The sequence below is a fragment of the Peromyscus eremicus genome, chromosome 1 (assembly GCF_949786415.1).
Source record: "Peromyscus eremicus chromosome 1, PerEre_H2_v1, whole genome shotgun sequence".
In the NCBI taxonomy this organism is placed as follows: domain Eukaryota; kingdom Metazoa; phylum Chordata; class Mammalia; order Rodentia; family Cricetidae; genus Peromyscus; species Peromyscus eremicus.
The window spans coordinates 11906799-11932320 of record NC_081416.1 but is presented as its reverse complement, the minus strand read 5'-3'; the positions used below and the strand labels follow the sequence as shown (position 1 = coordinate 11932320).

The window sequence follows — 25522 nt, the reverse complement described above, 5'->3', positions numbered from 1 at the left end:
CCCAGTGATCCTGCCTTCATCTGCTGAGTGCTGGGATTACTGGTGTGTGCCACCCAACCTGGTTTATGTGTTGGGATCAATTCCAGGCAGGGCTCTGTGTGTGCCAGGAAATCACTTGGTTATCTGAAGGGCAGATTGCCTTCTTAAGAGAATAGAATCAAGAGCTGAAGTGTTACTTCATGTTTGGTATGTGTGTATAAATGTATATGTGTGTATATATATGTATATATATGTATGTGTGTATGTATTCATATGGATGTATATGAAGGTGTCACATTCATTTAATCACATTGGAGGAAAAGATATATTTATATCTCTTGGCACCTGTTAGAATTTGTTATAATACCACAACAATTTAATGTCTGTCAAAAGCTACTCTGAAACAATATGGTTATTTAAAGAGGAAAATATATTTAACTCTAGGAAAAATAGAAGGAAATAAAAAATACTATCATCATGGCTTTTCTCATAAATGACTTACTTGTAAACAATAGCTGAGTGGTCATATAGTAAAGAGGTGAAAAAATTTATTGACTGTGGAAGATCTTCACTAGTGCTAATTTCATCTCTAACTGGAAAATGTTATTGCAACAATTTATTTCACTTTACAGTTGAGTGCTCCACAGCAACTCTTTGGCATCTGCATTGATTATACTGTGGCTTCGATTACATTGTAGTTTCTACAGCATCCCACCTGGGGCTTCTGCTACCTCACGTGGAAAGCATCTTTACCAAGATGGAGCTGAAGAGCAGAATTCACTTAGTGTCACGATGAGGCTGAATGCTACACTTTCTTCCCCACCCCCACCTTTTACTCTTAACCTCTCCAGTGTTAGCGACTGAAGTCTGGAAATATCAATCCTCTAATGTGCCTGTGATAGCTTTTTATTGCACCTGCAAAAGAAGTTAAATCAGTTGGCAACAGCACAGAGGCCAAGATAACAGTTTTATTACAAAACCCACACATGCCCTTGACAAAGGACAGTTTTCCTAAATGCAGCTTCTTGAACAAGGCACTAATGGACAAGAAGGGGTGGGAACAATATTCTCAGTGTGTGTTTTTATGCTTTTATTCAATATGAGCTTTGAAGCTCTTCCTCTCCAAAAATGTTAGCTTTTTACCTTTTCATTTTAATCATATGTGCCCCACACTCTAGGAGACCAAAAACCTACAGGAAAACTAAAAGCCTTGAATTACTGAAATGTAGGTGGAAATAGTGAAAGGTGAATGCAGCATTTTCAGCCCATATAAGCATATGAATTGCATGTAGATAATATCATTTGTTTAACTCTCATAAAGCTCCCAGCTATTCAATTCCTGCTGCCACTTAGATTTTAATTCACATTTTAATCATTTTTCAAAAGCTTCCCAGCCACACCTCTTGGCTGCCCTTGGCCACTTATCTTGATTATAGATATAGTACATCCCATATTTGGAGGTATGTCTCATTTATTACCTACTTTCTCTCACTGTTGTCTGCCCATTCTGACTATTAGGCTGCTTCCACCCATGCCAAGAAATTAGATTTTAATGTTTATGACTATATTAGTGTTACAAGCCCTTCTCTGTTTTAGTGAAAGCCCAGAGCTGTAAATCAGACTTAATGCTGGAGGAGATTGTCTTGTACCATCCCTCATTGCAGAAGGATTAATGTTTATGGAGTGCTTTCTACAGTATTCTGGAGACTGGTAAGGGGGTTGGGTATATATGCATGATTTTGAGATATTGATCCAAAAGTAAGATCTGGATTTGCAGTTTCTTGGGTACCCCATATGATTTCTCACTCTATATAATAAACACCCTCTGTTCACTATTTTTGTGGTGTTTCTTAGTTTAACTGCCATGTGGTCAGGCTGGGGATCAGGTAGTCTATAGCAAAGATATCCTACCTTGGCTTGGACAAAGGTTTTCCAACCATGAAAGACAGCTTTATTTACCCAAAAGGTCTGCAGAACCAGTCAACCTCAGCTCCTCTAGGGGATCCCATTATCCAAATTTCAGTTTATTTACACAATGAACTAATCTGATGAAATATGAATAGCTCTGAAATTTTTTTCATTTTAATATGGATTAATCTATTTGAGATTGTGTTCTCAAATGGAATATGCCAGAACATTCCCCTTGGTTTCTTTCTCTTACTGTCTATCTTTATGTAGACTCTTGTCTATTCTATCATAGAACAACCAATAAACCAGTAACTTCTTCACACTCCCCATGCCAGCCACATGTAAGGACATTTTAATTCTGATGATGAATGTTCACAGGAGCCAAGATGGAGCATTTGATGGGGCCTGAAATATTTGCACCAACAAGTAGAATTTGTTCACCTGGCAGTGAGTGGACTTCTCTTACCTAAGAATATAACATCTGACAGGAGTGGAAAGTTAAAGCTCACAGTTTAGTGTCTTAGTCTTCCCTCCTGAGATTCAACCTCCTATTCCAGCTTGCTGGTAGATTTTATTCTTAATGACACCAAATCCAACATAAGCCACTAAACTTACCTTCTTTGATAAACAAGAAACCACCAATTTTTTTGCAACGTCATTTAAAAATTCTGTGTTATAAAGAGAATGAATTATGAACTATTACCCAAGTTTACTACTTAAGGAATCATTTCAGTAGGTGGCTCCCCTGCTACTGCCTTATCCACTGTTACTGCCCTGTCCACTGTGTTCATGCATGAGTATTTGTGATTCAGCTCTGTCCTGTGCAGAAGGAATGAGGGTCCTAATTTGTCTTATATCCTCTTAAAGAACCACAAATTTAAAGGAATTATTGTCAAATGAGGCACAGAAAATAGAAGCATTGAGGAATAAAATGATGAATCTGAAATGGATACTGCTCCTGAGTACATTCCAAGTTAGTAATGAAAACAAAAACAAAAAAAAAATATCTTTTACAGATTTTTAATTAATGGTTCAGGTTTATTCTTAAATAGTAACCAATAGAAATCAAATGACTGGCATCAGACTTTGAGCCTTTGTAAGTGGCCAGCAAACACTCCTCACAATGAAATCCTGATTCTAAAAATATATGATACAAAGCACTAAGCAAGGGGCAATAAGTTATACTTGATTCAGGCTTTTTTTCAGTAGCAGACTCTTGCTCTCCTGCCCATCCTTTCTTGCTTCTCTTTTTCCGAAACACAGAACTCCAAGGAACAAGGGCATTATTTTCCTTCTAACTGTCCATTCTCATTGTACAAATAAATATTCATAATCACATCCATAATATGGAATAAAAAATTAGAGAAAATGGTTTTCTCTATATGCCTATTGGATAAAATAATGAAAGGCTCCACTAGCCAGGTGTTCAGCTAGAATGGTCATAAAGATTGGTTCATATACATATCTATATTTCTACACATTATGCATTATGAACCTGATATTTGTAAAAGTATAGTTGAGCAACTGACCTACAAGTTGTCTGCTGGGTTCAGTAATAGTGACAACAAGATGATGTTAAGAACTCTGCTCATGAGAAATGAGTATGTGTGAGGAAGATGAGAATGAAGATAGCCATAATCACCATCATCAGATAGAGATTTAAAAATCGACAGTTTCAGACGTGGGTGGTGGTAATGAGGCAAAGGCTTCTAGAAAGATGTCAAACACATGGTGGCATAGAATAGCTAAGTCTTAAATTACAAAGAGATTTAGGAGTGCAGAAAGCCAAAGAAGCTAGGGGTGGGTGGGTTGTATGAACCCAGTTACACTTTTTCCCAAACATCAGTATTATTAGTACAATCCCAAATGTTACTGATTTATATACCCTTTTTAACCCTCTGGCTGATTCTGAAATGTTTTAGCCTCTGTCTGCTAATGAAGGTTCTAAAATCCAAAAGCATTTGTTCAAGCTGTGACCTTGGCTCCACCTTCTCAACATGTTCTTTATTTCCCCTTTATTCTCACATAACATTAAATCTCTTGTTTCTGCAAAGAGAATTCTAGAAATATATCTGTCAGGTATGGCTAGACCCTCAAGAGAAATCACAGTTTCCAAGAAGCACAGGGAAGACTATGAACAAAATAAACACTGCATTCAAAGTTTAACTCGGCTTAGCTACAGAAATTAATGAATTCCCAAAGAGAGAATATAGGAGGAGATAAGCAAAATCCAGTCTCTAATGACACCCAGATTTCTGCAAATGCTTACCTTGTACTCCCATGAAAGCAAATAGGGAACTGAATTTGAAAACCAAAATCAGGCTAGTAAATTCCTGAAAGGAGACAGTTCATTTCCCTGGGAGAATAACCAAATCATGCACTGCCTCTCATCAGCTACATACTCTGGCTTGAACACTTTAAAAAGGAGGCTGCTGAACATCTGCCGGGCAATTAATGGAAGCAGCAGTGTGCGATAATGGTCCCCATAAAGGTTTCAGTAGTCCTGCTTAGAGACAGGAAATGCTGCAGACAGTGGTCCTTTACAAAAGGATTTCCCTTTTTGTAAGGGATATAAGAGGATGAGAAGAGAACGGGAACCAAATGCCATGTCTACATCAAACAATCTTCTTCACCCATATATGGATATGCTAATTTCAATTTAAAAAACACCATTGCAAGCACCTCAAGCCACCTACCCTTCACTGAACATGCCCTGTTTTCCACGCATAAAAGGAAATTACCCTCTACTCTATTTGGTAGACATGTGGTCCAATACACTGATGTTCAAATAACTATTTTTATTTTTCTAAATAAGGTAGCTAGAGCTACTCCAGGATCAATTTCAAGTAAGAAACTGATACTTCATCATCATAACCATTTAAGTATCATTCTTGACACAAATCTTTTGCTGTTCTTACTATAGTCAAAGTTCAACCCAGGAAGTCTATACCTTGGCATATGGCAAGTTCTATACTCTTATGTGAACAAACAGCATTTTGAAGTTTAGTTATTCTTTCAGTCTTGGTCATTTTCTTCCTGTACAGAAACTAATGTTCCACATTAAGTCTACATAAATATAGCTGCTGAGTCATTCATGATACAAACTTTATAATGTTGGCTGATGAAGTTTGCAATTGGACTAATAGAAGATGTTACTAATAAGTCTAATATGAAGGAACATAAACATCCATAATGATAGGGAGACAAAGATTTTTCTTTTTCTCATCAAGTTTTCCCAGTGTAAGAGATTTCCCCTCCCACCTGGCCTGCAGCTGTACTCGTTTTCTTGTTGTCTTGGCAACCTTGAGTCATACATGTCTTTGATATAGCATCTGTCTTTCAAATGTTATGGCTATGTGGATTTCCAATTACATCTATTCTTTCTGCCAGCCTTTCTTCCTAGAAACCTGATTCCTGCTCCCAAACACCCACCTGTGAAAGAACTGTGAGCATGAAATGGAGGAAATTGTCAGGTTTTTTTTTTCAACTTTGTATTGTTCCTGGCCATCTAAAACTTGCTCCACTGGAATGAATTTTTCATAGCTATCAAGAATGAAGTTTCCATGTGAGCTGTGGATCCACACATTTCTTAGGACTTCATTGATGCATCAGTTTCTCATGGCTAAGCATAGTTTTAATTCTAAACTAGTTCTCACAAGAAATCCACCCACCTACTCACTCCTTTTCTATTCTTCTTGTATTTGAGATAGGGTCTTTAACTAAGCAGTCTTGCCTTGATTCTCCTGGCCACCTCTTGAGTGATGGTGTTACTGCATGTCAAATTTACCAAAACAGTGTGAGACATAGCTGAAGTATAATATGACAGGCGAAATGAAAAGCTGGCACACATAATAACTGAAAGGAAAGCTGTGTGGAAAAGTAGAGGGTCAAACATATTTGGCTTCCAGAAGAGGGGAACTGGAGAAATACAGATAGCTCTCTGTTTAGCTTGCCTTGGGCTATTCCCCCAATTCCAATAGAGTCTCCATGTACATAGAAAGGGGACATTTCTCTGATCAAGTCTCACTACAACAGAATTCATCATTTGCTGAATTCATTCAGAAGCTGAGCATGTTGTAAAGCAAGCCTTAAATTACAAGAGATGAAACATATCCTTTCAAATGAAGAATTCTGTATAGAATATCAGGCTCTACTATAATCAGTCTCTAAATTATACATGAGCAAATAGCTCTATTTACTGTGGGAGAGGATGATGATGTACAGTATGTATTCTAAGCAAGTTCAATTAATGATTAAGTAAATTTCACACCCCTTTTCAAAGACTCTTATGGCTTGTCAGAGTCCACTAAAGTACAGATGGCTCACATGGCACATTCCATACTCTACCTCCCTTCCTTATGTTCTATAACAATTGAATCTGATTACTTAGTTTTTAAGATAGTGGGAGAAAAATAGGAGACAGTGACAATATGCTTAGCCTGCTTCCAGACCTGGAAACCTTCTGGAATCTCCAAGACAATGAAGAATTGAGATGGCATCTGCTGTCCTCCATCCTCATGTGTTTGGCTTCCTCAACAACCCTAAGGCCTTTTCCCCTCAGTGTTTTGGTCTTTGGAATATCTCATGAGTTCTGTCCTATCCATCCTTCAAGAATCTCCCCAAATACCACCTCCTTTAATAAAAATTTTCAATCTCATTTGGAACAAATAAAATTCATCTCTGCCTTTAATTTCTTAAATTACTTCAATTGTTAATAATACAAAGGAATTGAAAGAAAAACAAATTTTCACATGTCATGAATTCTTCTAAGTATATCATCCAAATTAAGGTAATTTTCCCACTGTCTTACATTCCATAGCCATCTCTACAGTACACAGAATGTAAATCTGTTTTCTAGGTATGCACAGTGAGTTCTATAAAAATGATGGAAGCTAAAGATATGGCTAAAACAAAAAAAATCAAAACAAAACAAAAATGCCTTTAAAAGTTAAATGTTTATATACAATGTGTTTACTCTCTACACAAACACTCATACATGTTCGTATTGAGAGATTCCCCCCAACTGCCTATACTTTCTCCTTGTCCTATAGCACACCTCCAACAAATACCACCACCACACTTTCCCAGTATACAACCTATTTCCAGTTTGCATTTGTACCCCATGAAGCATCACTGTAATACTCTGCCAAAACAAGTAATTGATAAATATTGTTCATCTAATTAATTATTAACATACATAGTGATATCTACTTATAAATTCTTGAGATTACGTATTTTTTATTGAAAGCTTTCTGTATCGTTAGAAGGAGGATTTCCCTGCCTACTTTTTATAAGTAAAGAGACAGACGATTAAGAACATTTATTTACAAAATTAGGACCAAATGAAGGTTGCCTCTGTATCTCCCCTACACCTCTACTTCACCTGTACTACCATAGCCTGGAACATAAAGAAATCAAATTCTTTGTGCTATGAGCGGATTGAAAATAAGGCTTTATAGAAAGATTTGAAAGTTAATGCTCTTATTACAGGTATGTTGAAACAAAGCATGTTATCACATGAGAGCATGCACTTAAATGATTTATTAAACTGTTTTGTAGGGACTAAGTGGAAGCAATATCTTATTCTCTCGCCAAACTGGTTCCTCGCTGTGGCATAACCATCATTCAAGCAGATTTTCAAGAACTGTGCTCAATTTATAATTACCATCTATCCCTGATTACAATAGATGTGACTTCTCTTCATTACAGTGGCTGGCAAGAAGCCCCAAACATGGAAACTGACCTGCTGTTAGGTGAGCTGCATGAACAAGAACTTGGACCCCAGGCTTCAGCTCGAAGTGCACCAAGTTTTGATTGAGTTTGTGGATTAGAACTTCAGATATCTGAAAGAAGTGTTACAGTTAGTTCCACCCAAATAGTCATATTGAGTGTGAACAGCCACACTGAGAAATACTTTGAATGTTCACCAAGGCCTGCTAACATTATACTGTAAATGACAGAAAGGGAAAGTCTGTTATATATAAGACCTAAAAAGTAGTGGGTTGGTACAATTCACACATTCTGGGTATGATTTACTTTGCTTCCTTCACTTTCACTAAACCATCCCATGGCTTTCATGGATAAGAAAGTTATGACTGTTGGATAATAAATGTCAATAATATAATAAACAATACAGTTAAACACAATGCAGCCACAGTTTAAGCAACGAGTTAGTTAATCTTTGTTTCATGCATATAGGTATTTGCTAAACTACTCCTGAGGCTAGTATATGTTGGTAGGAGACATGGAATTCTAGACCATGGACTAATCACCCCAGGCAAGGTGTTTGGGGAGAAATTGCATACCATAAGGTGTTACAGAAAGGATAAAAGCTCTTTTTTTTTGTTTACCATAGAAATTTATTATGCTTGGCTCACACATTTTGGGGAATTTCTGAAAGGCTCTGAGGAGTAATCATACTACTTATTTTTATCTGCTATCCTTGCTTTATTTTTAATATACTATTTTAAGCCTCAAGTTCATATATTATTTAGTACGCTATTAAGTCTAATTAGATGGATGCTGACCATTGTTCTTCTAGTTAAATTATTCTGTTTTCCCTTTTTTATTTGCTGAGTTTCATCTTCTCTACTAAGTTGCCAAAATGGCAACTTGTGGAGCCTTAATAATTAAGCAAGCCCGATGGTTTAGTCTGGAGTCCATATAGAAGTCACTAGTTGGTAATGTAACTACAGTGCTTTGAACAAAAGGAGTGTGAGGTGATCCTCCATGCTCCATGGATAGCTCCTGGGGTCCTTCTCTCAAACGTTGTCATTTGTGAAACCATGAAGAAAAGCAAGGCTGTGTTAAAACCATGCTGCAAAAAACGTGGTCCCTCTGTGAAGATACTCCTTTCTTATGAGCATGGGAAATTTTCCTTAGCAGTCTAGGTTTACAGGAAGAATGGATTTCCAAGCAACTTCACCAAAGGTGTTTTCTCTGAAATCTCTGATTACTACTCAGTTAGTGGGGTCTTGAAAGGAAATAAACAATGGATTTTTTGTAAATGTCTATTACAAAGGTTTTGGCTTTGAAACTTACAAATGAATGTAGATTATTAACATACATATACATGCAAACATCCAAACACATGCATATGTAGACATATAATGAAAAAACATTCTAGTCCAAACATGAAAGATGTCTCAGAAGCAATTAGGAAACTGGCCTGTTTCCTAGAGAATATTAGAAACATAAAACCAAACTATGTATCTCCAACAGGAGGACTTCTCACTTTCACCCGGTGAAATGATATTACTTTTTAGTCCTGAACATATTTATATTCAAATGAGACATATAAATAACTAAATCAGAAAATATAATTTATCAGAACAACATACTTTTAATTTATTATCTCTAGGAGAGCCCCTCATGAAAATAATTAGAGGTGTGTTGGTTTCTATCATTACTTCACTGGATTTGTCTATATCATTTACAAAACTAAACCAGGTATGAAAAATTAATCAGGTAACAGAATGTGTTTCATGTTATTTAACTTGCATCAAAAGATATTTGATAAATAATCTGTACTCTGTGGGAAAAAATTATGCATAAGAAGCAAAAGTTAAAGTAATTTACATTCCATACAAGAATAACCTTAATTAGAACCAGGTGTTTTACTAGTCAAATAGTAGTAAACATTTTACGAATTTCAACAATTCTTTAAACCTCTTACCAGGTTAATTACAGAAGTACTTACTCTGTATTGTCTTTATGAGATCATGAGATGTTATTTATATATTTAAATATATGATATATGCATTGAACACTTTATTTTGATAATGTTGCTTATGTCTGTCTGTTTTTCCTTGTGTTATGCTAGCATCCCCATGGAAGAGCATAGAGCTCAAAGGACATATCCAAGTTAATATTTGAAGAGTTGAGACTCGATTTCAGTTTTGTTTGACTCCTAATCCTAGTTCAGCACTATTAAAAATAAAAAAAAAAAAGATTTCCTGAACTATTTGACCAAGAGGGATTAAGGAAGATGTCTAGTTATATATCTGGGTAATTGAGTTTAGGAGATAAAAATGGCAGAGTATTTAATTCATTACACTGTCATTTCTAATCCACCTGTAACACACACACACACACACACACACACACACACACACACACACACACACACACAAACTACAATACTGTCCCCAATGCCACTGAGCAATGTAGGGCACAGGAATAAGCATCTCCTAACACTTTCCTCATGAAAGTGTTCATTCCACCAGTCTATACAGATTGTAATGTTTGAAACTGTGGACAATAGTGTATAATAAACTACAATCTACAGGAAGCATAGCAAGAGCCTAGATGAGAAGGGCAAGCACTGCCTGATAAAGACTCAAGTGAAATCGTATGTGATCACTCAGAGAGCAGACTTGCTGAAGTGAGATGAATTTACTTCTCTTGCTGTCCAGTAAAAAGTGTGCCTTCTAAGTGAATTTCATTTTTAATTCATACCAGCATTCCTCTTTCGCCGCTTTCCTACACAGATCATTTCCTATTCTACTTCAGCTAAACAATCACAGCTCAAGAAACAGCCTATTATTCTTGGTATCTGCCTGTTCGGTAGGATATGCCTATGGTTCAGATGAAGTTCACACTTCATTTAAATTACTATTTGAAAAGGCAATGGTGACTCAATATAGACACTAGAAAGGGATGTCATGGGAGATCCTTACTATAGGAATACAGCAATTCAATTCGCCTTATCTTTATCTCAAAAGTTGAAGATTGAGTGTAGCAATCAGAATCAGCTCAGCTTGAGTAAAGTAACAATGGAAAATTCTCAGAGATGTGAACAAAAGAGGCACTTTTTCCCCTTCATGCACAATATCCACCACAGGTGGGCAGATGCTTCCTACAACATGGGGAACCAGACTGGAGAAAAAGCCATTTCAAATGTTTCCATTACTATAGCACTGGAATAGAACTTGCAACCATTGAATTTCTTCAGGTTGGAAGAGACCCATGGAATTCCTTCTTCCAACTCAATTGTCTTAAATAAGTGATGAGGCTCTCCTCAGAGAGTAGAGAATCATCATTATCATCCTACGTGCCCCCAAAGACAGTGAGTGGGCTGTCAATATTTGGTCTATGATGGTCACCATACATAGGAACATATTCAACATTTAGACCATCTTTAATAAAATTATTTGGAGAAAACACATTCACATAATAGGAATAAAAATGTCAATCATTGAAACATGAACAAAAGGGAAGCTGAAGAGAGGAGTTAGTCAGTTTTTGAAACAGTTTAAACAGGTGGTACAAGGTGAAGATGTAGATTCAGGAAAGACCACATGAAGTTGGGAGGGGGATGTGGAAATTGGATATGATCAAAATTCATTGTTTACATGTATGAAACTAAAATAATAAAAAATCTTTTTTAAATAAAGCAAAATGTTGAATTGCTTTCCTTATTTTATTCAAAAGTTTATTTTTTTTTGTTCTTCATCCCAGAATTTATTCACATTCTCTTTGAGTTTCTTGAACATGTTTATAATTGTTATTTGGAATTTATTACCTTGTGCATAATCTGAGTTGCTTCCCTCGGTGAACATTACTGGGGAAATAATATTTTACTTTGGAGGATACATATTGTCTTGGTATTTAGTGTTATTTGTGGTTTTATTTTGAAACCTGGGCTTCTGCAGTTAGAACATTAGTAGTGTTGTTTGATATGGGCATCTGTCCCACCTTTGTTGAGTGGGTATTTGGATCTCTATTTGCTGGTACCCCAACGTGTTAGGTTTTGGATCAACAAGATGATACTTGCAGTTTGATCTTGGCAACGCTCAATGTTGATATGCAAATGGTTTAACTGAAATGTCCTAGCTTAGCTGTGGCTAGGTACAGCTCCTGAGCACAGGAATGAACCCCGCCTCCCTGCCCCGCTCCCCCGCCGAGAGCCTCAGAAGTCTATGAAAGCACATATAGTCCTGAATGGCCTTTATGTGACAGGAGCTGTGGTTATAGCACAGATGTTTGGTGCTCTTATACACATTTTTTGAAATTCCCAAATAGTAAATACTTTTTTAAATGTCTTTAGCAAATTTGTCAATGACAAAGTTACCATGGTCCAAAGTAGTAACACTTGTTCATAAAGTTGATCTGAAGACTGTAAACCTTGCTGAATATAAATATTACTCTGGTGCCATCTTTAGAGAAAATACAGGCTAAGGTGACTTTGGAGAAGACCCAGTTGATAAAGCCTGGACCTGCGGTCCCTTCAACTACTAATTGAGGAAGTTTTTGTTTTTAACAGAGAAAGCTTTTCCCCAACTCAAACAACACAACTACATGGTGGAGAGGCTGTAGAGCCAAATTCTAAATTCAAGTTGAGGCTTCTTCTTCTAGTTCCGTTCTTTCTTTGGATGGTTCACTGCCATCTTTAAGCTTCTCTGTCCTTTAGCCATATACCTTTGGTTCACCTCTTATTAGCCTTATATTGATTACAGCTTTCCTATTTTAATGACCTTCCTAGTCAATATAATATCTTTATAACTCAAATCCCCATGTTTCAAATTCAGAACTGACAGGGAATAGCATAAGTGCACAAAATAAAGAAGTTGTGCTTATTGAATATATTTAATAGTGAACATTAAGCTTATTAAACATCACCAATAGATTAATCTATTTTCGCAGATGTCTTTCATTTTTCTGCCCTCAAAATTTGCAATCTGTATCTGTAAGGAGTAACACAGATTAAACAAAAAATGTATTATTTGTGTTTGGTATTTTCCTACTGTCCCTTTTGTTTCTTCTAAATATCTTTTAATTTAATTTTATTTTTCAGATTATAATACAAGTGTAATATTTCTCCTTTTCCTTTCATGCCTGTAAACCTTCTCATATAACTCTCTTAGCTCTCTTCTGAATTTATGTTTTTTTCATTGTCTTGTATATATGTTTACATATATATATATATATGTTTCTAAATATGACCTGCTCAGTCTATATATTGTCATTTGTAAATATGTTTTCAGGGTTGAGCATTTGGTTTTGGATAACCAGTTGGTATGCTCTTCCCATAATGTCATTTAAGGAGTTTGAAAGACTACAAGTATAAGCCCCCTCTCTCCAGTAAGACATCACAGCCTCCTCAGAGCATGATGGTCTCTCTTCCTTCCAGGAGTGGCAGATCCATACCTGTCATCCCAGAAGACTCAGAGAGAAGCATGGGATAAAGGGCCCAAAGGGCAGAGCTTGCTCACTTGAGCAGCTGGTTTTAGGATAGCATGATATGCTCTTCTTGATGAGACCACCAAGGGCAAGAGAGCCTTTTCACACTCTCTGGGGATCTGAAAGCAAGGCTGGTGGAGCTCTCCCAGATAGAGGGCACTTGATTAATCTAGTGGTGGCATCCTGATAAAGGGTCAAGTGCCTCGCGCCATGAAGAATTCTCAATTTATTTCACAGACAAGATAGTTCCATTCAACTAGCTTTTCTGTTCCCTGGGGAGTCCTCTCAGAAGAGGCTCAGGGAAGAGAGCCAGGGATACTTCACTGTGGTTTTCCCCTCCCACTCGTCAGGAACCATTGGACAGGATCCATGCTCTTATCCTACAGGGCATTCGGTACAACATCTAGAAGGAAGGAGACCAGAGCATGAAGAGAGTGGCTAAAATCAGCAGCATTGCTAGGTCAGCTCTCACATAGTGGGCTCATTTTTGTTGCTTGCATCTTTTGTATTTGTCTAAAAAGTCTGCATATGTTATTATGTTAGAAGCTGTTTTAGCTTTCCCAATGTTCCTTCCTCCTTCACATTTTTCAATGAAGAACCTTGTCTTCTGCTTTCACGTTTATTTTTAGTTTGGGAAAGACTAATCTAAACCCATCTGAAATTTTAGCAGTGGTACTCTATCTATATGACTGCAAGGATTAAGAGATGCCTGTCCACTTGACCTACACTTGACCCATGACAACTGCAAACCTAGGACTCCTGGTGGTGCCATTGGAGGACAGATGCAGTCTTTATAGTGGGGTCAGCCTCAGACTAAACAGAAGCCAGTGCTGCATAGCCATCCTTGCTTTCCTATGTACTGGCTCTATTCTTGCAGAAGCTTCTATGTGGTCATAAGAAAAGGAGAAGGAAAGAGAAAAGAAACAGCTTGATGACATTCTGGATTGGTTCTGAATTTATCCCTCTCTGAACTGGATCTCTGGATCTTTAAGTTAAATGAGTTTCTAAGCTCACTCCTACCATTTTCTCAGTTATTTAAGTGATTGAGAAAAGAATCAACAGACCTTACCTAGAATAAAAACTACAGGTTACTTGTAGGCAGCCCATTTCGTGGAGTCTCAATACATATCCTGGCCTTATAAGGTAATTTCACCATTGCATTTTTCAGTCAGGATAATAATGCTCTCCAGAACTAAGTCACTAATTTCTCATGAGTTTTATGTGAATGCTGGGTTTACTTTGACTACAATTCTGGACAGGCTAAAATATAATCAATTTCCTTAATCAATGTTTTGACCTTTAGCTTGGTAGCTTGCTTTTCAATGAAATTATGGAAGTACCTCTTTCACTATAAACCCTCATAACTGATACTAGCCACTTTGTCACTATATATTCTTCTGTTTTCTTATTGTCTTTATTTGATTCTCAACTTTGTGAAAGTCAATTCATTAATCATTTTACTTCCTCACTATCAACATTCTTTGTTCCAAAAATGTTCTTCAGTATCCCAGTCTATTTCATAATCTAAAGAACTAAGTTTTCTTATTTCCACATTGTTTTCTATTATAAAACAATCATTAAATATAATTGTTACATTTAATGAGCATCTATTATATTGGCCAAGTGCTTTCTTTTATTATTTCTTTAATCAACAAAAATACCTATGGGATTGCTGTGACTTTAACTAAATTACTGATACTAATTCATTGTCTTTGATTTCTTCATTTGTCTGATAGATCCATGAATATCAGTGACAAAACTACAAAATTAGTGTAGATCTCTCTAAACCTGTCATCTCTTCACCAAAATGTAAACCTCCCTAAATTCTAAGTGGCACGGCCTTCAGACAAGTCACTTGCTCTCAGATCGTGGGAGAAATTGCAGGGAGAAGTTGGAAATGTCTTCTGGGCAACTCACCTGCTCCAGGTCCTCTGGTGACCTTTTGTTTTCTCTGGTTGCATCTTGATAGGGCAAAATGAAGAGCTCAGCAGCTGTGGGTAAGCCAGGCAACACTGCCACCAGGATGTGCTGGCTGGGAATCCCTGTGGCCTGTGGGAGACACAAAGAGACTCTGTGAGTCCTACGGAGAATGAGGACAAAGAGGCAGGTATTAGGCACTAATACAGACAGAAGCCATACTGGAATATGAGAAGTGGTGACTTAGGAGCAGACCCTTGGGTACTGCAGGAAGCATGGGATAGAAAGGGCATCCTTGGGTCATCAGTTAGGTTCAGAGCAGAATGTTTGATTAAGGCTCAATCTGAGATCCATCACAGTGACTGTCTTCTTAGTTGTTTATGCCTGTACTTATATTTCTTTAAGTAGAAAATTTTTAAGAGTAATAGTTGACTTTCTAACTAATGACTCTGATTACATGAAGCACTTCTGCTGAAATCCAAATGCTAAAAGGGGATGAAATTGATCAGCATACATTACATACATATATGAAATAAAAATGTCACAATGAAGCCCATTATATATATTATTAATACATACTCATATAAATTAACATAAAGATAAAACATTCAAGTAGCATTCAAAAGCTTCTTCCTTGTTTAATCATTTGCTCTCATACAGATAGCTTAGGGTTCACTCTGAGCCCATTCCCAAGATAGTTATAGAATCCACTTTTCCCTTTGTGATCACTCAAAATACTATGTTTTTACTTCACTAGGATTTTAATAATCATATTAAAAATAACTTCTCATTATTACTCCTATATCTTCATTCTACATTTCTGTGTCCCAAAGTAGGCTTTTTTTCAGTTATGTTAGCTTGGGACCATCACCCATTCATCTCAGACATATGCCTTCCTCTTTTTCTCCTGCTACATATGAGAATTTAACCTGTCGCCTTTTGAATGAATGATCTTCTTCCTTCTTGTGGATATCCATCTACTGTTGATGATCTCAAGTCAGCTGTTCAGGTCACCATCCTAGAGTTCTGCAATGGTATCCTCATCTCAAAGAGGCAGGCTCCTCTGTTCACATTACCCCTACCATAGTCCAACTTCAGCTATGTTCTTCTGTTTAAAGTGCTTGCAATCAATCCCATTGCTACTGATTTAAGCATGTGCTCAAGGAGTTGTATAAAGTGGTTCCACTCTTCCTTTTCAAACCAATTACCTGCAGCTTACATGGGCTTTTATTGCTCTAGCCAAATGGAATCCTGAACAATTTTTCCACATTTTAGCTTTTCCTATAGGTGTATTTGTACATGCCTACAATGCTTCTCCGAATATCTTTCTTATATATTTTGCTGGTATGTTTCTACATATCTCCTATAAGTCATCAAAAGGGCTATGTATTTTAGAACATTTTTTCATGATTTCCAACTGTAGTGATTATTTCTTAACTGCTTTTTCCAAATTGGCAGTAAATCCAATATATTAGTGCTTTTTGATTTACCCAGAAGGTATGCTGAGTAACTTAGCAATGTTATGTGCAGCTTTTCACCATAAACCCTTGAAGCATGATTATGCCCCACTTTTCAGGTGAAGATACACTACAGGTTGTGATACTCAGGAAGCTGACTCAATGACTCTAGTCAGCAATCTAGAAGGAAATGGAGCAGGTATGGGCTGAAGGAGCTGGGCTATCATGGGGACCCAATGGAAGTCTCAAGAGGTCTCATAAGGAGATAGACTGGCTCTTCAGAGATGTCTCAAACTGACTCTGTAGACTCACATTTATTTGACATGACCTAATCTGAGGAGTATCAGAACAATGCAGCCCACAACACCGTTCCAGCTAAGATACCTATTCCAGCTAAGAATAGGTATCTAGGTATTTAGGACCCAGGGCAGACAGTAACTGCAGCAAGGTCAAGCAGTGGATCAAAATCATCTGGGAAAGGTTTGGTGGTAATGCTGTGAGCTTTGACCTAGCTGTGAAGCATATAAATATAATCTGTCTTCTGTGATTCCTTTATCCTGATGCCACAATATAACTCATTACAGATGACAACATATCATATATGCCTACTAACTTTCAAGCTCTGAGATTAAGTTCAAAGCATCTTCATATGCAAAAAATTATCTATTGACAGAAATTCATTTAAAGATTCCATTATGCTATGTCCATATCAAAAGCCAATTTGTAGAAGAAATAATAACCAATTTTATATAGGGCTCTGTCACATAGCAACATAATAAACTGTAAACAAGATGACTCAAGCTGTCCTTCCTGTTGGAACAGTACAATTAATGAGGTCCCTTAGGACTTAATGAAGTGGCCAAGTGTAATTACTGATCTCAAAGATGTGGGAAGTAACAATTGGGACAAGAAAACAGATCAGTTGTGTCTTGGGAAATCTGAACAGCATTAATTATTCCTTGTCTCTAGATCACCACCACCCTATCCTGGGGGATGTTGATCCAACACAGTTATTCTGCATCCAGTTGCCTATTATATACAGCAGACTGGAAATATTAATGAGCAGTGTTTCTAGACCACTGGGAAGCTAGTTGCAAGGTAGATGTTCACAATTTCTGATCCATAGAAAGTTGGTGTGGATAGAAATAAGAGTCAGAAATCTCGGCATTGCTGAGTTAGTTCCTTGTTGATGAATTACTGGGGATAATCACACAGTTTCTGGGGAACCAAGGTGCTTAGAAAATTATAGATGTAAGAGTCTGGGAAAGGGCTCATTGAAGGGGATAACCTATCTTCTTGGATATCAGAAGAAATAAATCAGTTGTGGTGCTGATGACAGGCAACTCCAAAGACAGTAATCCTGAGTTCTGTTGGGCCAGTTGTCTATCAACTGAGCCTTCTGGTGGCTAGGATATGGAACCATTAATGTGGTAGATGCTAAGAGCAATGCAAACAGAGATGAAATGACAGCTACTCAGAGGTACCAAAATTTCCCCTTCTCCACTCAAATACTCTCGTTGTCCTTGTTTTCTATTGAAAAAAGACAAAGACTAGAGTACGGTAGCACTACATAGAGTTCAGAATCAAACTCTGAGGGTCTGACTTCAAACCCTGACTTTTAATTACATGGTTTTTGCCTCCTTGCTGAACTTCCTCACCTATAAAGTAGAAATGAGCATAAAATAAATATCAGCTTATTTTTGCTACTAAATGTAGTTAAATAATATGAAGCATCAAGAAAACTGAGGTATTTTCAGTGTTAAATGTTTACCAATAAAGGCACAGGTGAGAAGGTGGACACTAACAGGCAGCACATGCAATTGCCTTTCTAATCAGAGGTTATCGTAGTGTCTTTACTGCATCTTTGCTTTGCATCAAGCTCCAGCATGTTTTGGAAGCAGAAAAGAATATATACAAATGATATATTGATATTTCCTATTGTGCTAGGAACACATGATGGCTTATCTTGGTTGTTAACTTACCTACATCTGCAATTAACTAAAAACCAGGCAGCTGGGTAGACCTGGAGGGGTTTTTCTTGATTGGATCATTTGAGACGGGAAGAATCATTCTAAGTTTGACCACTTTAACCTGGGAAGATCTGACCTAAATCTGGATCAGTTAAGGTCCGGTGACCCACACTTAATCTGGGGCATACCTTTTGTGGCAGCCTATAAAAATGGACATGAAAGAAGAATGCTTTTGCTTTTTGTCTGCTTGCCATTACTCTTACTGGCAAGTTAATTTAGCCTGTTGCTAAGGCATTCCTTCACTGGTATTAGAACCTAGCTTTTTGGGATCCCAAGGTATATTGAAGATCAGGTGAGATATCCAGTCTCATGGACTGAAAAACTATCAGATTTTGGGTCTTTCTGTTGGGAGATAGCCATTGTTGGACTAGCTGGACCACAGCCTATAAGCCACTCTAACAAATCTCCTTTAAATATATTAATTCTATCAGCTCTGTTTATTAGCAAATACTAACTAATACAAACATACTGTGGGGATATTTCTGATTTCCCATGTTTGGATACTATATTGACCAACCCAGGAGCAGATGCTTCACTCTTAACCTATTGATGCAAGTGAAGCAGATGGGAGAAGGAGTGTTTAAGTAAGATGTCTCCTGCAGTCTTCAGCAACCCTGTGCCCACTGAGGAATAATTCACATCACCTTGCTACTCTTCCAGAAAGCTTAGGAGGATTAGAAGCTGTGCTTCATTGTAAGACCCCAGACATGAGAAACAGGAAATTCATTCAGTTTTGGAGTTTGTCACCTACTATTCATGAGAATCTGGAGGAGTTATCTCAGTTGCTTTTTCTACAAAAGGAGGATACTAATCACATTCTCTTGAGAAGGAAAAGAAATGTCTTTAAAAGAATTAAGACACTGAAATACGGGTAGGCATCCTGTACCATGTGCTCTTGAAACTCTGTGCTGACAGATGTAGATCTGGAGCCTGGGCTTCTTTTATTCATTACATTCACCCTTGAAGACACTTAGCCAGGGTTCCCCTTGGTTACACAGCCACTGATTTTTCATTTACTAATGAAAAATTTACCAAATTCCGAACTTAGCTACATAACTCTCACAGATGCCCATGTCCTTCTTGAAGAAGAATTAGCTTCACAGGAGGCAAGGGCCATATGTTTCTGAGGGCTGCACTTACCCAATAATGAAGACAGGCATGTATATATGGATCACAAATATTAAGATACCAAACTGATGTCTGCTTTGGGCTCCAGCTCTGTCTTCTCCTTCCTTTGCAAAGGATCTGTTCTCCATGAAGCCATTCAAGCTCAGGGAATGACTCTGTCTGATGGGGAGAAGGCAATGCTTGTACTCACTTCCACCAGAGACTTTTTGATGACTCTGCTGATGTCCCTCCTCCATTCGGGGATGTCAGGGTTGTAGTCATCCAAGTTTGGAGAAAAGGCCAAGCGAAGAGACCGGAATTCCTCTGTGGATATAACAGTAAGTCCATTACTACAAGGTAAATAGCGCCACAAAGCAGTCAAAATATTGTTTCTCACACAAAGTCTTTCACACTCACCATAGTGATCCTTCTAGAAAGGAAAGCTACTATCCTGTCCCTGTTACTCTCTAACTCTTCCTTTGCTAAACTGAAACCAGGGACTCTGGCCCATACTTAGCTGTGTAGCCTTTGCCCGTTATCTCAGCTCTAGGCTTTGAAATCTTGGACATTAAATGATCCAAGGGCCATGGATACATAACAATATGATGATGCCAGAACATATGAACACCCTGTTCCTCTAACAAGAATGCCCACTCCTTCCAGTACCTACTCACAAAAATATTCTAAAACTATTTAGTTTTTCTTGACTGACCATTCTTCCTTATCATTGATGTTGCAATTTCAGTTTTTAAATACTATTACTGTATTGAACATATGCTTTTATCATTTTATGAAGGCATAGTAATTAGGATATTACATACTTATATTTATTAATATAATTATTCTACTGTTGGGGGGTTACTCATAAGTTTCAGAGGATAGCATTTCATGTTGTTCCTAACATCAGGGATATTTTAGTTTTCTCTGTAGTTCCTGAGTTAGTTTTGATCCTCTAGGAAGTGGAATGGTGATTCAAGTAACAGTGACCTTACTAGAAGAATTTTCTGGGAGGAAATGGAGAGAGGCTCAGAGGAGGCATGGAGAACATTTAGACCAAGGCATGCAGGACAAGATTCAGCTGGTAAAGGCAGCTCTGTGTTCCAAGAAAGGGTCAGCTTTAGTACTCTGTGACACTGTGCCATTAGCTGACATCTGGACCCAGAAAGTGAAGCTAAGACCCCAGGCTGGTGCGAGCTTGAGAACACAGTGTCAGGGTGTATTTTTATGTCTTCCATACCCCTACCTCACAGTGCTTGACACACAGAACATGCAGAACACAGTACTCTCTCCCCTGATCTGCTTGTTGCTCCACACTGCACTTAGAATAAATGCATTTTCTTACCCCAGTCTTTTTCATCCCACATGACATAATGTAGCCTACCTCAGCTACCTCATGTCCTGCAGGACTTCCCTGCCTGCACATCTTGTACTCCTGGGTTCTGTCCGTCCCATGGCTTCTCCATCATGTCACCCACTTTCTGAAGGTGATGTTTCTACTTGCCCCACATCACAGCATACCTGGCAATTTCCCTCAGTCTCTCATTAGAAAGGTTGTTCTGACCACCAAACATAGAGAGCATCCCACTCTCTTTTCATTGACACCATCATCTAATATGTCTTATCTTATTTATATTCATTGGTAATACATATATATATATATATATATATATATATATATATATATATATTCAAGTAGGATAGAGGCTCTGTGCTCTTGGCCTTGGGATTATATTTAGCAACTGTAGGCTTTGAAAGACCATGCATGGGTTGTGTAATTTGTGGATGTGTATTCAATGTGTAAATAATTCCATTTCCATGAAGGTTTTATTATTATGCATTTACTTATTTGATAATCAGTTCTTGTTTCAAGTATGTCCTTGTGCCTCAGTCGGGGATAAGTGACACCAGCGATGTGAATTATACATCTAGGAAGCATAAAAGCCCACTTGTGCATTTCCTAACAATGCTAACGAGCTTTCAAACACATGCTTTGAAAACTCTTACATAATAAAAGGTGTATTTATGACAGTGGCTTTGTTCCAAAGTTATGTTTTTCACAGTCTGACTATTTTGTGAGTCACTGGTCATCCGCGTGAACATCACTAATTCATTTCTGGTGGTGAATAATTACAAGAATATGAATTTGCTGTGTGACAAATGACAGCATTAAAGAGTCACCCTCTGAGTTACAACTTTACTCTGAAGTCAGAGGTTTATGTCATTCTCACTTTCTCCTCACCTCTCACCACAGGGCAGTAACTTCAGCTTTAAGGAAAGGTATCTAGCCTTGTGAAGGGACACAAATGGTGCAACTTCCTCATTATCACTTAACACATGAACCAGCATGAGAGGTGAGGATAGAATGGCTTAGAAATGTTCTTCCTAAGTATTCAAATACATGAAGGAGGGATAGAAAAAATAAAATGCCAATTAAACGGCGTTTTTTGAAGCTGTTAAAGCAGATGAATTGGATACACTTACCATTTGCAAAGGCAGACCTGTGCCCCTGAGCATCTGAAGGGAAACAACACAAGGCAGAGGACCTTCCTTTCAGTCTGTTTGGTGGCCTTGGGTAGACCAGCCTTCCTCCATCATGCCTCAGTAGCCTGCCTCCCACTGTATGACATGGTGGTCTCTACTTGCCCTCTGTTTTGGTAAGTTCTGTCCAGGTATCCTCTGGGTGTAGCTGCTTTCCCTCTGTTTTGCTAAACTCTATGCAGGTATCCTCTGGGTGTAGCTGCTTTCCCTCTGTTTTGCTAAGTTCTCTGCTGGTATCCTCTGGGTGTGGCTGCTGGCCTCTTAGGATACTCAGTCTAGAAAACTTGCAGCTGTTGATTCTGTCTCTGTCATTTTAAGAAGTAAATCTTGAATAACTTAGAAACATGTTTCCCTAGGACCATGGAGCAGATAGTCCTTTGAAATACAACCTTAACCAAAAAAGACAGAGCTGCCCTCTTCCTACCTCTGTAGGAAGGTGGAGACTAAATTCTCTAGGTGACAGTCATTGCTTCAGATAGCTTAACCACACTAATGACCCCACAGACGCTCCAAGGCTCTCCAATACTCTCCTGACAGCTAACTTCAGGATTAAAAAACCCACTTTTCCTTTTTTCTCAGTTGAGTTCAAGGCTGCCTGTTTAACTCTGGCCAGTATAATCTTTATTTAAGAAGTCACAATGCATTAGAGGTTTCAAATCACTGGGCAGATGCTATTGCTCAGTGATATAACACTTGCCACACAGGTGTGATGCTCTAGGTTCAGCCTAGCACTGCCCTAACAAACAAACAAACAAAACATTTCAAACCATGCATATGACTCCCTGGATAACTTGTCTGACTGAAACTGAATGAAAGATAGTTAGAGCAGGCCATTTGCTCTACTAATGCTTTTAATGAAGAGGGAGATGACCCCCCTCCCCACTGTATGCAGGGTGACTACCTTTAGAAGATGCCTTCAAGAGACTGAGAGTGGGGGCCAAAGCATAAGAAGGGTATGCTGGTATGGAAATTACCCTTCTAGACAGAATTCTTAGGTTGTGTTTGTTCATTATACTTATGCCACGTTTCTCATTTGTAAAGCAGGGATAATTATAGACTTTTTCTCTCAAGTCTGTTCACAGGATTTAATAAGGCAGTTCATATCTCCAGTGCTGGGGACAGATGCTGGTGATTAGAAGAGGCTGCATCAATGTTAGCCTGTGTCACTGACACCATTGCTATTAATGGAACTGTCACAAAGTAGCAGAATGATTTTAAGCCAGCAATTTCCCATGTCTGTCCACAATTTCCCAGCAGTAAACGATGGTTTGGTTAAGCACAACACAGAGACCTTCTAGATTTAAGAGTCTCTCCGAGATTCTAATAAGGAGGTCATCCACACACCTGACAAAAGGGACAACTTGTGACATCCAGGAGTGCGGGAAGTTTTCCCACCAACCCCACAGTTCCCCAGAGTTTTCTTGAGTGCGAGCAGCAGGAAATATTAGATAGAAGGATTTAGAGTGCAGAAATAAACAGATAGAAAATATACAGGATAGCCTCGAGAGGGCCTGGAACCTATTTCAATGGGCCCTGATTGTCTCTGCCCTAAGGCATTTATAGAAATGCCAAGGGGTGGAGCAAAAGACCTCCCGTTCCCAGCACAGCCAAGTGCAGACCATCTCAGACACCTGCACTCAGGCCCGTGGTCCAATCATCCTCTTTATGCAGACATGCTGGGTAAAGCCACAAGGAACCTGAAAACGGGCTCCCACACAGGAGGGAGAGGGATCCATCATCTAGAAGGAGAAGAGCATCCATGGGTAAGGATACGAGGCAAGTCATTTATGGTCTTATGGTTTGAATGTGAAATGTCTTGCCCATGTTTACGCTTTTGAACTCAACTGGTAGCACTGTTTGTACAGGTTATGAAACCTTTAGAACAGTGGTTCTCAACCTTCCTAATGCTATGACCCTTTAATACAGTTCTTCATGTTGTGGTGACCCCAACCATAAAATAATTTTTGTTACTAATTCATAACTGTAGTTTTGCTACTGTTATGAATCATAATGTCAACATCTGTGCTCTCTGATGGTCTTAGGTGACCACTGTGAACAGGTCATTTGATGTGCCCCACAGTTTGCGAACCACTGCTTTTGAAGGTAAAACCTCACTGGAGGAAATGTGCCCCTGTCTGTGGGTTTTGAGGCTCTTCTAGTCTGACCTCATGTCTGTCGCTTCCTGCTCTGCTTCCTGAATGTGAATGCGATATTATCAGGCCACTTCCCCACCTGTTGCCATGTCTTACCTGCCACAGCGGACTGTGAGCCAGGATATTTCCAGGGTATCTTGGCACAGAAACAGAAAATAAACTAATACAGAGGGGAATGTCAGACCATGGGCCAGGGCTGAGATGAGCTGGGGTGGAGGCCTAAATCCAACCATTACCAGTGGGGGAAATGTACAAATAGCACAATCACTTCCCTTATGCTAGGGTTTCTGTAAAGATTTAATACATCCCAAGCACATAGACAGGAGATAAGTACAGGTGAATCAACAGCTCTCCCCACTGGGTATGGTCATGCTGTAGCCCTCTGGTTGGGAATCCCTCATATCTAGGGTTATTTCCTCTTGCTGTCTAAGCTGTTCAAACCTCTTCGAAGAGTTGGGAGAGGCAAAACTATGAGATCTAACACGGAGCAAGCTGTTTCTAGAACAACATCCTTAGGCTTTTTCATCTTTTGACGTTCAAAGTTGCTTACAAATTACTCTCTGGTTTTGAAGGTCACATAGAAATAACAAGGAAGTGAAAGAAAGAGCTGTATGCCCCAAAGGAAAATCTAGACCTACATTATATTATTGGAATCAATTGATTCCGGAACCGGGTTAAATTGATATTTGGAAGAAAAAAAAGCCGAAGTTCTCTCTCTCACTTTTGCATTATTTCCTCTTCTCCAGCCAATATATTTTGTATCTAATGTTAAAATATTGTTTTTTTAAATTTTAATTTCCCATGATACATATGTACTACATTCATATTAATAATAAACACTTACATTTTTACTATCTGCTGGTAACAGTTTATATCCAACTAATTAGCTTTTTATATAGAAAAATATTACCAAAGTGGGATCAATCTGTAAAAAACTATTTTTAATCTCATTTTAAGCAATAATCCTACAGTTCCATTTTAGTAAATTTTATCTCATCTAATACTTGGAATGTATTAGTTTCCCCAGCTGATCACAAAACTGTACTTTGTGATTATTTCTCCAACTGGCACCCAGCCCATGGCTGGCCTCTGATTATTGTAAAATCTCTAATGCTTTTAGTCTAGTAGAAGCTTTACTGTTGTTGATGGTGTCATAAGTTTTTCTTTTTGTTGTTTCAAGTACAGATTTCTGAAAGAAGTTTCAAAGTTTTGGATAATGGAAAGGTTTTCTTAAAATGGAACTTAAAAACAA

General features: G+C 38.1%; 1 protein-coding gene across 1 annotated transcript in view; it reads right to left on the bottom strand.

The window, feature by feature from the left end:
• Positions 1-25522, bottom strand: part of Sorcs1 (sortilin related VPS10 domain containing receptor 1) — a gene marked incomplete at its 5' end in the record, with an annotated part of 425698 nt that overhangs the window by 5770 nt on the left and 394406 nt on the right. Inside the window, 3 exon segments of the mRNA XM_059253740.1 lie at positions 7631-7730; positions 14986-15117; positions 19791-19903. Coding sequence (XP_059109723.1) covers positions 7631-7730; positions 14986-15117; positions 19791-19903 — 345 coding nt within the window.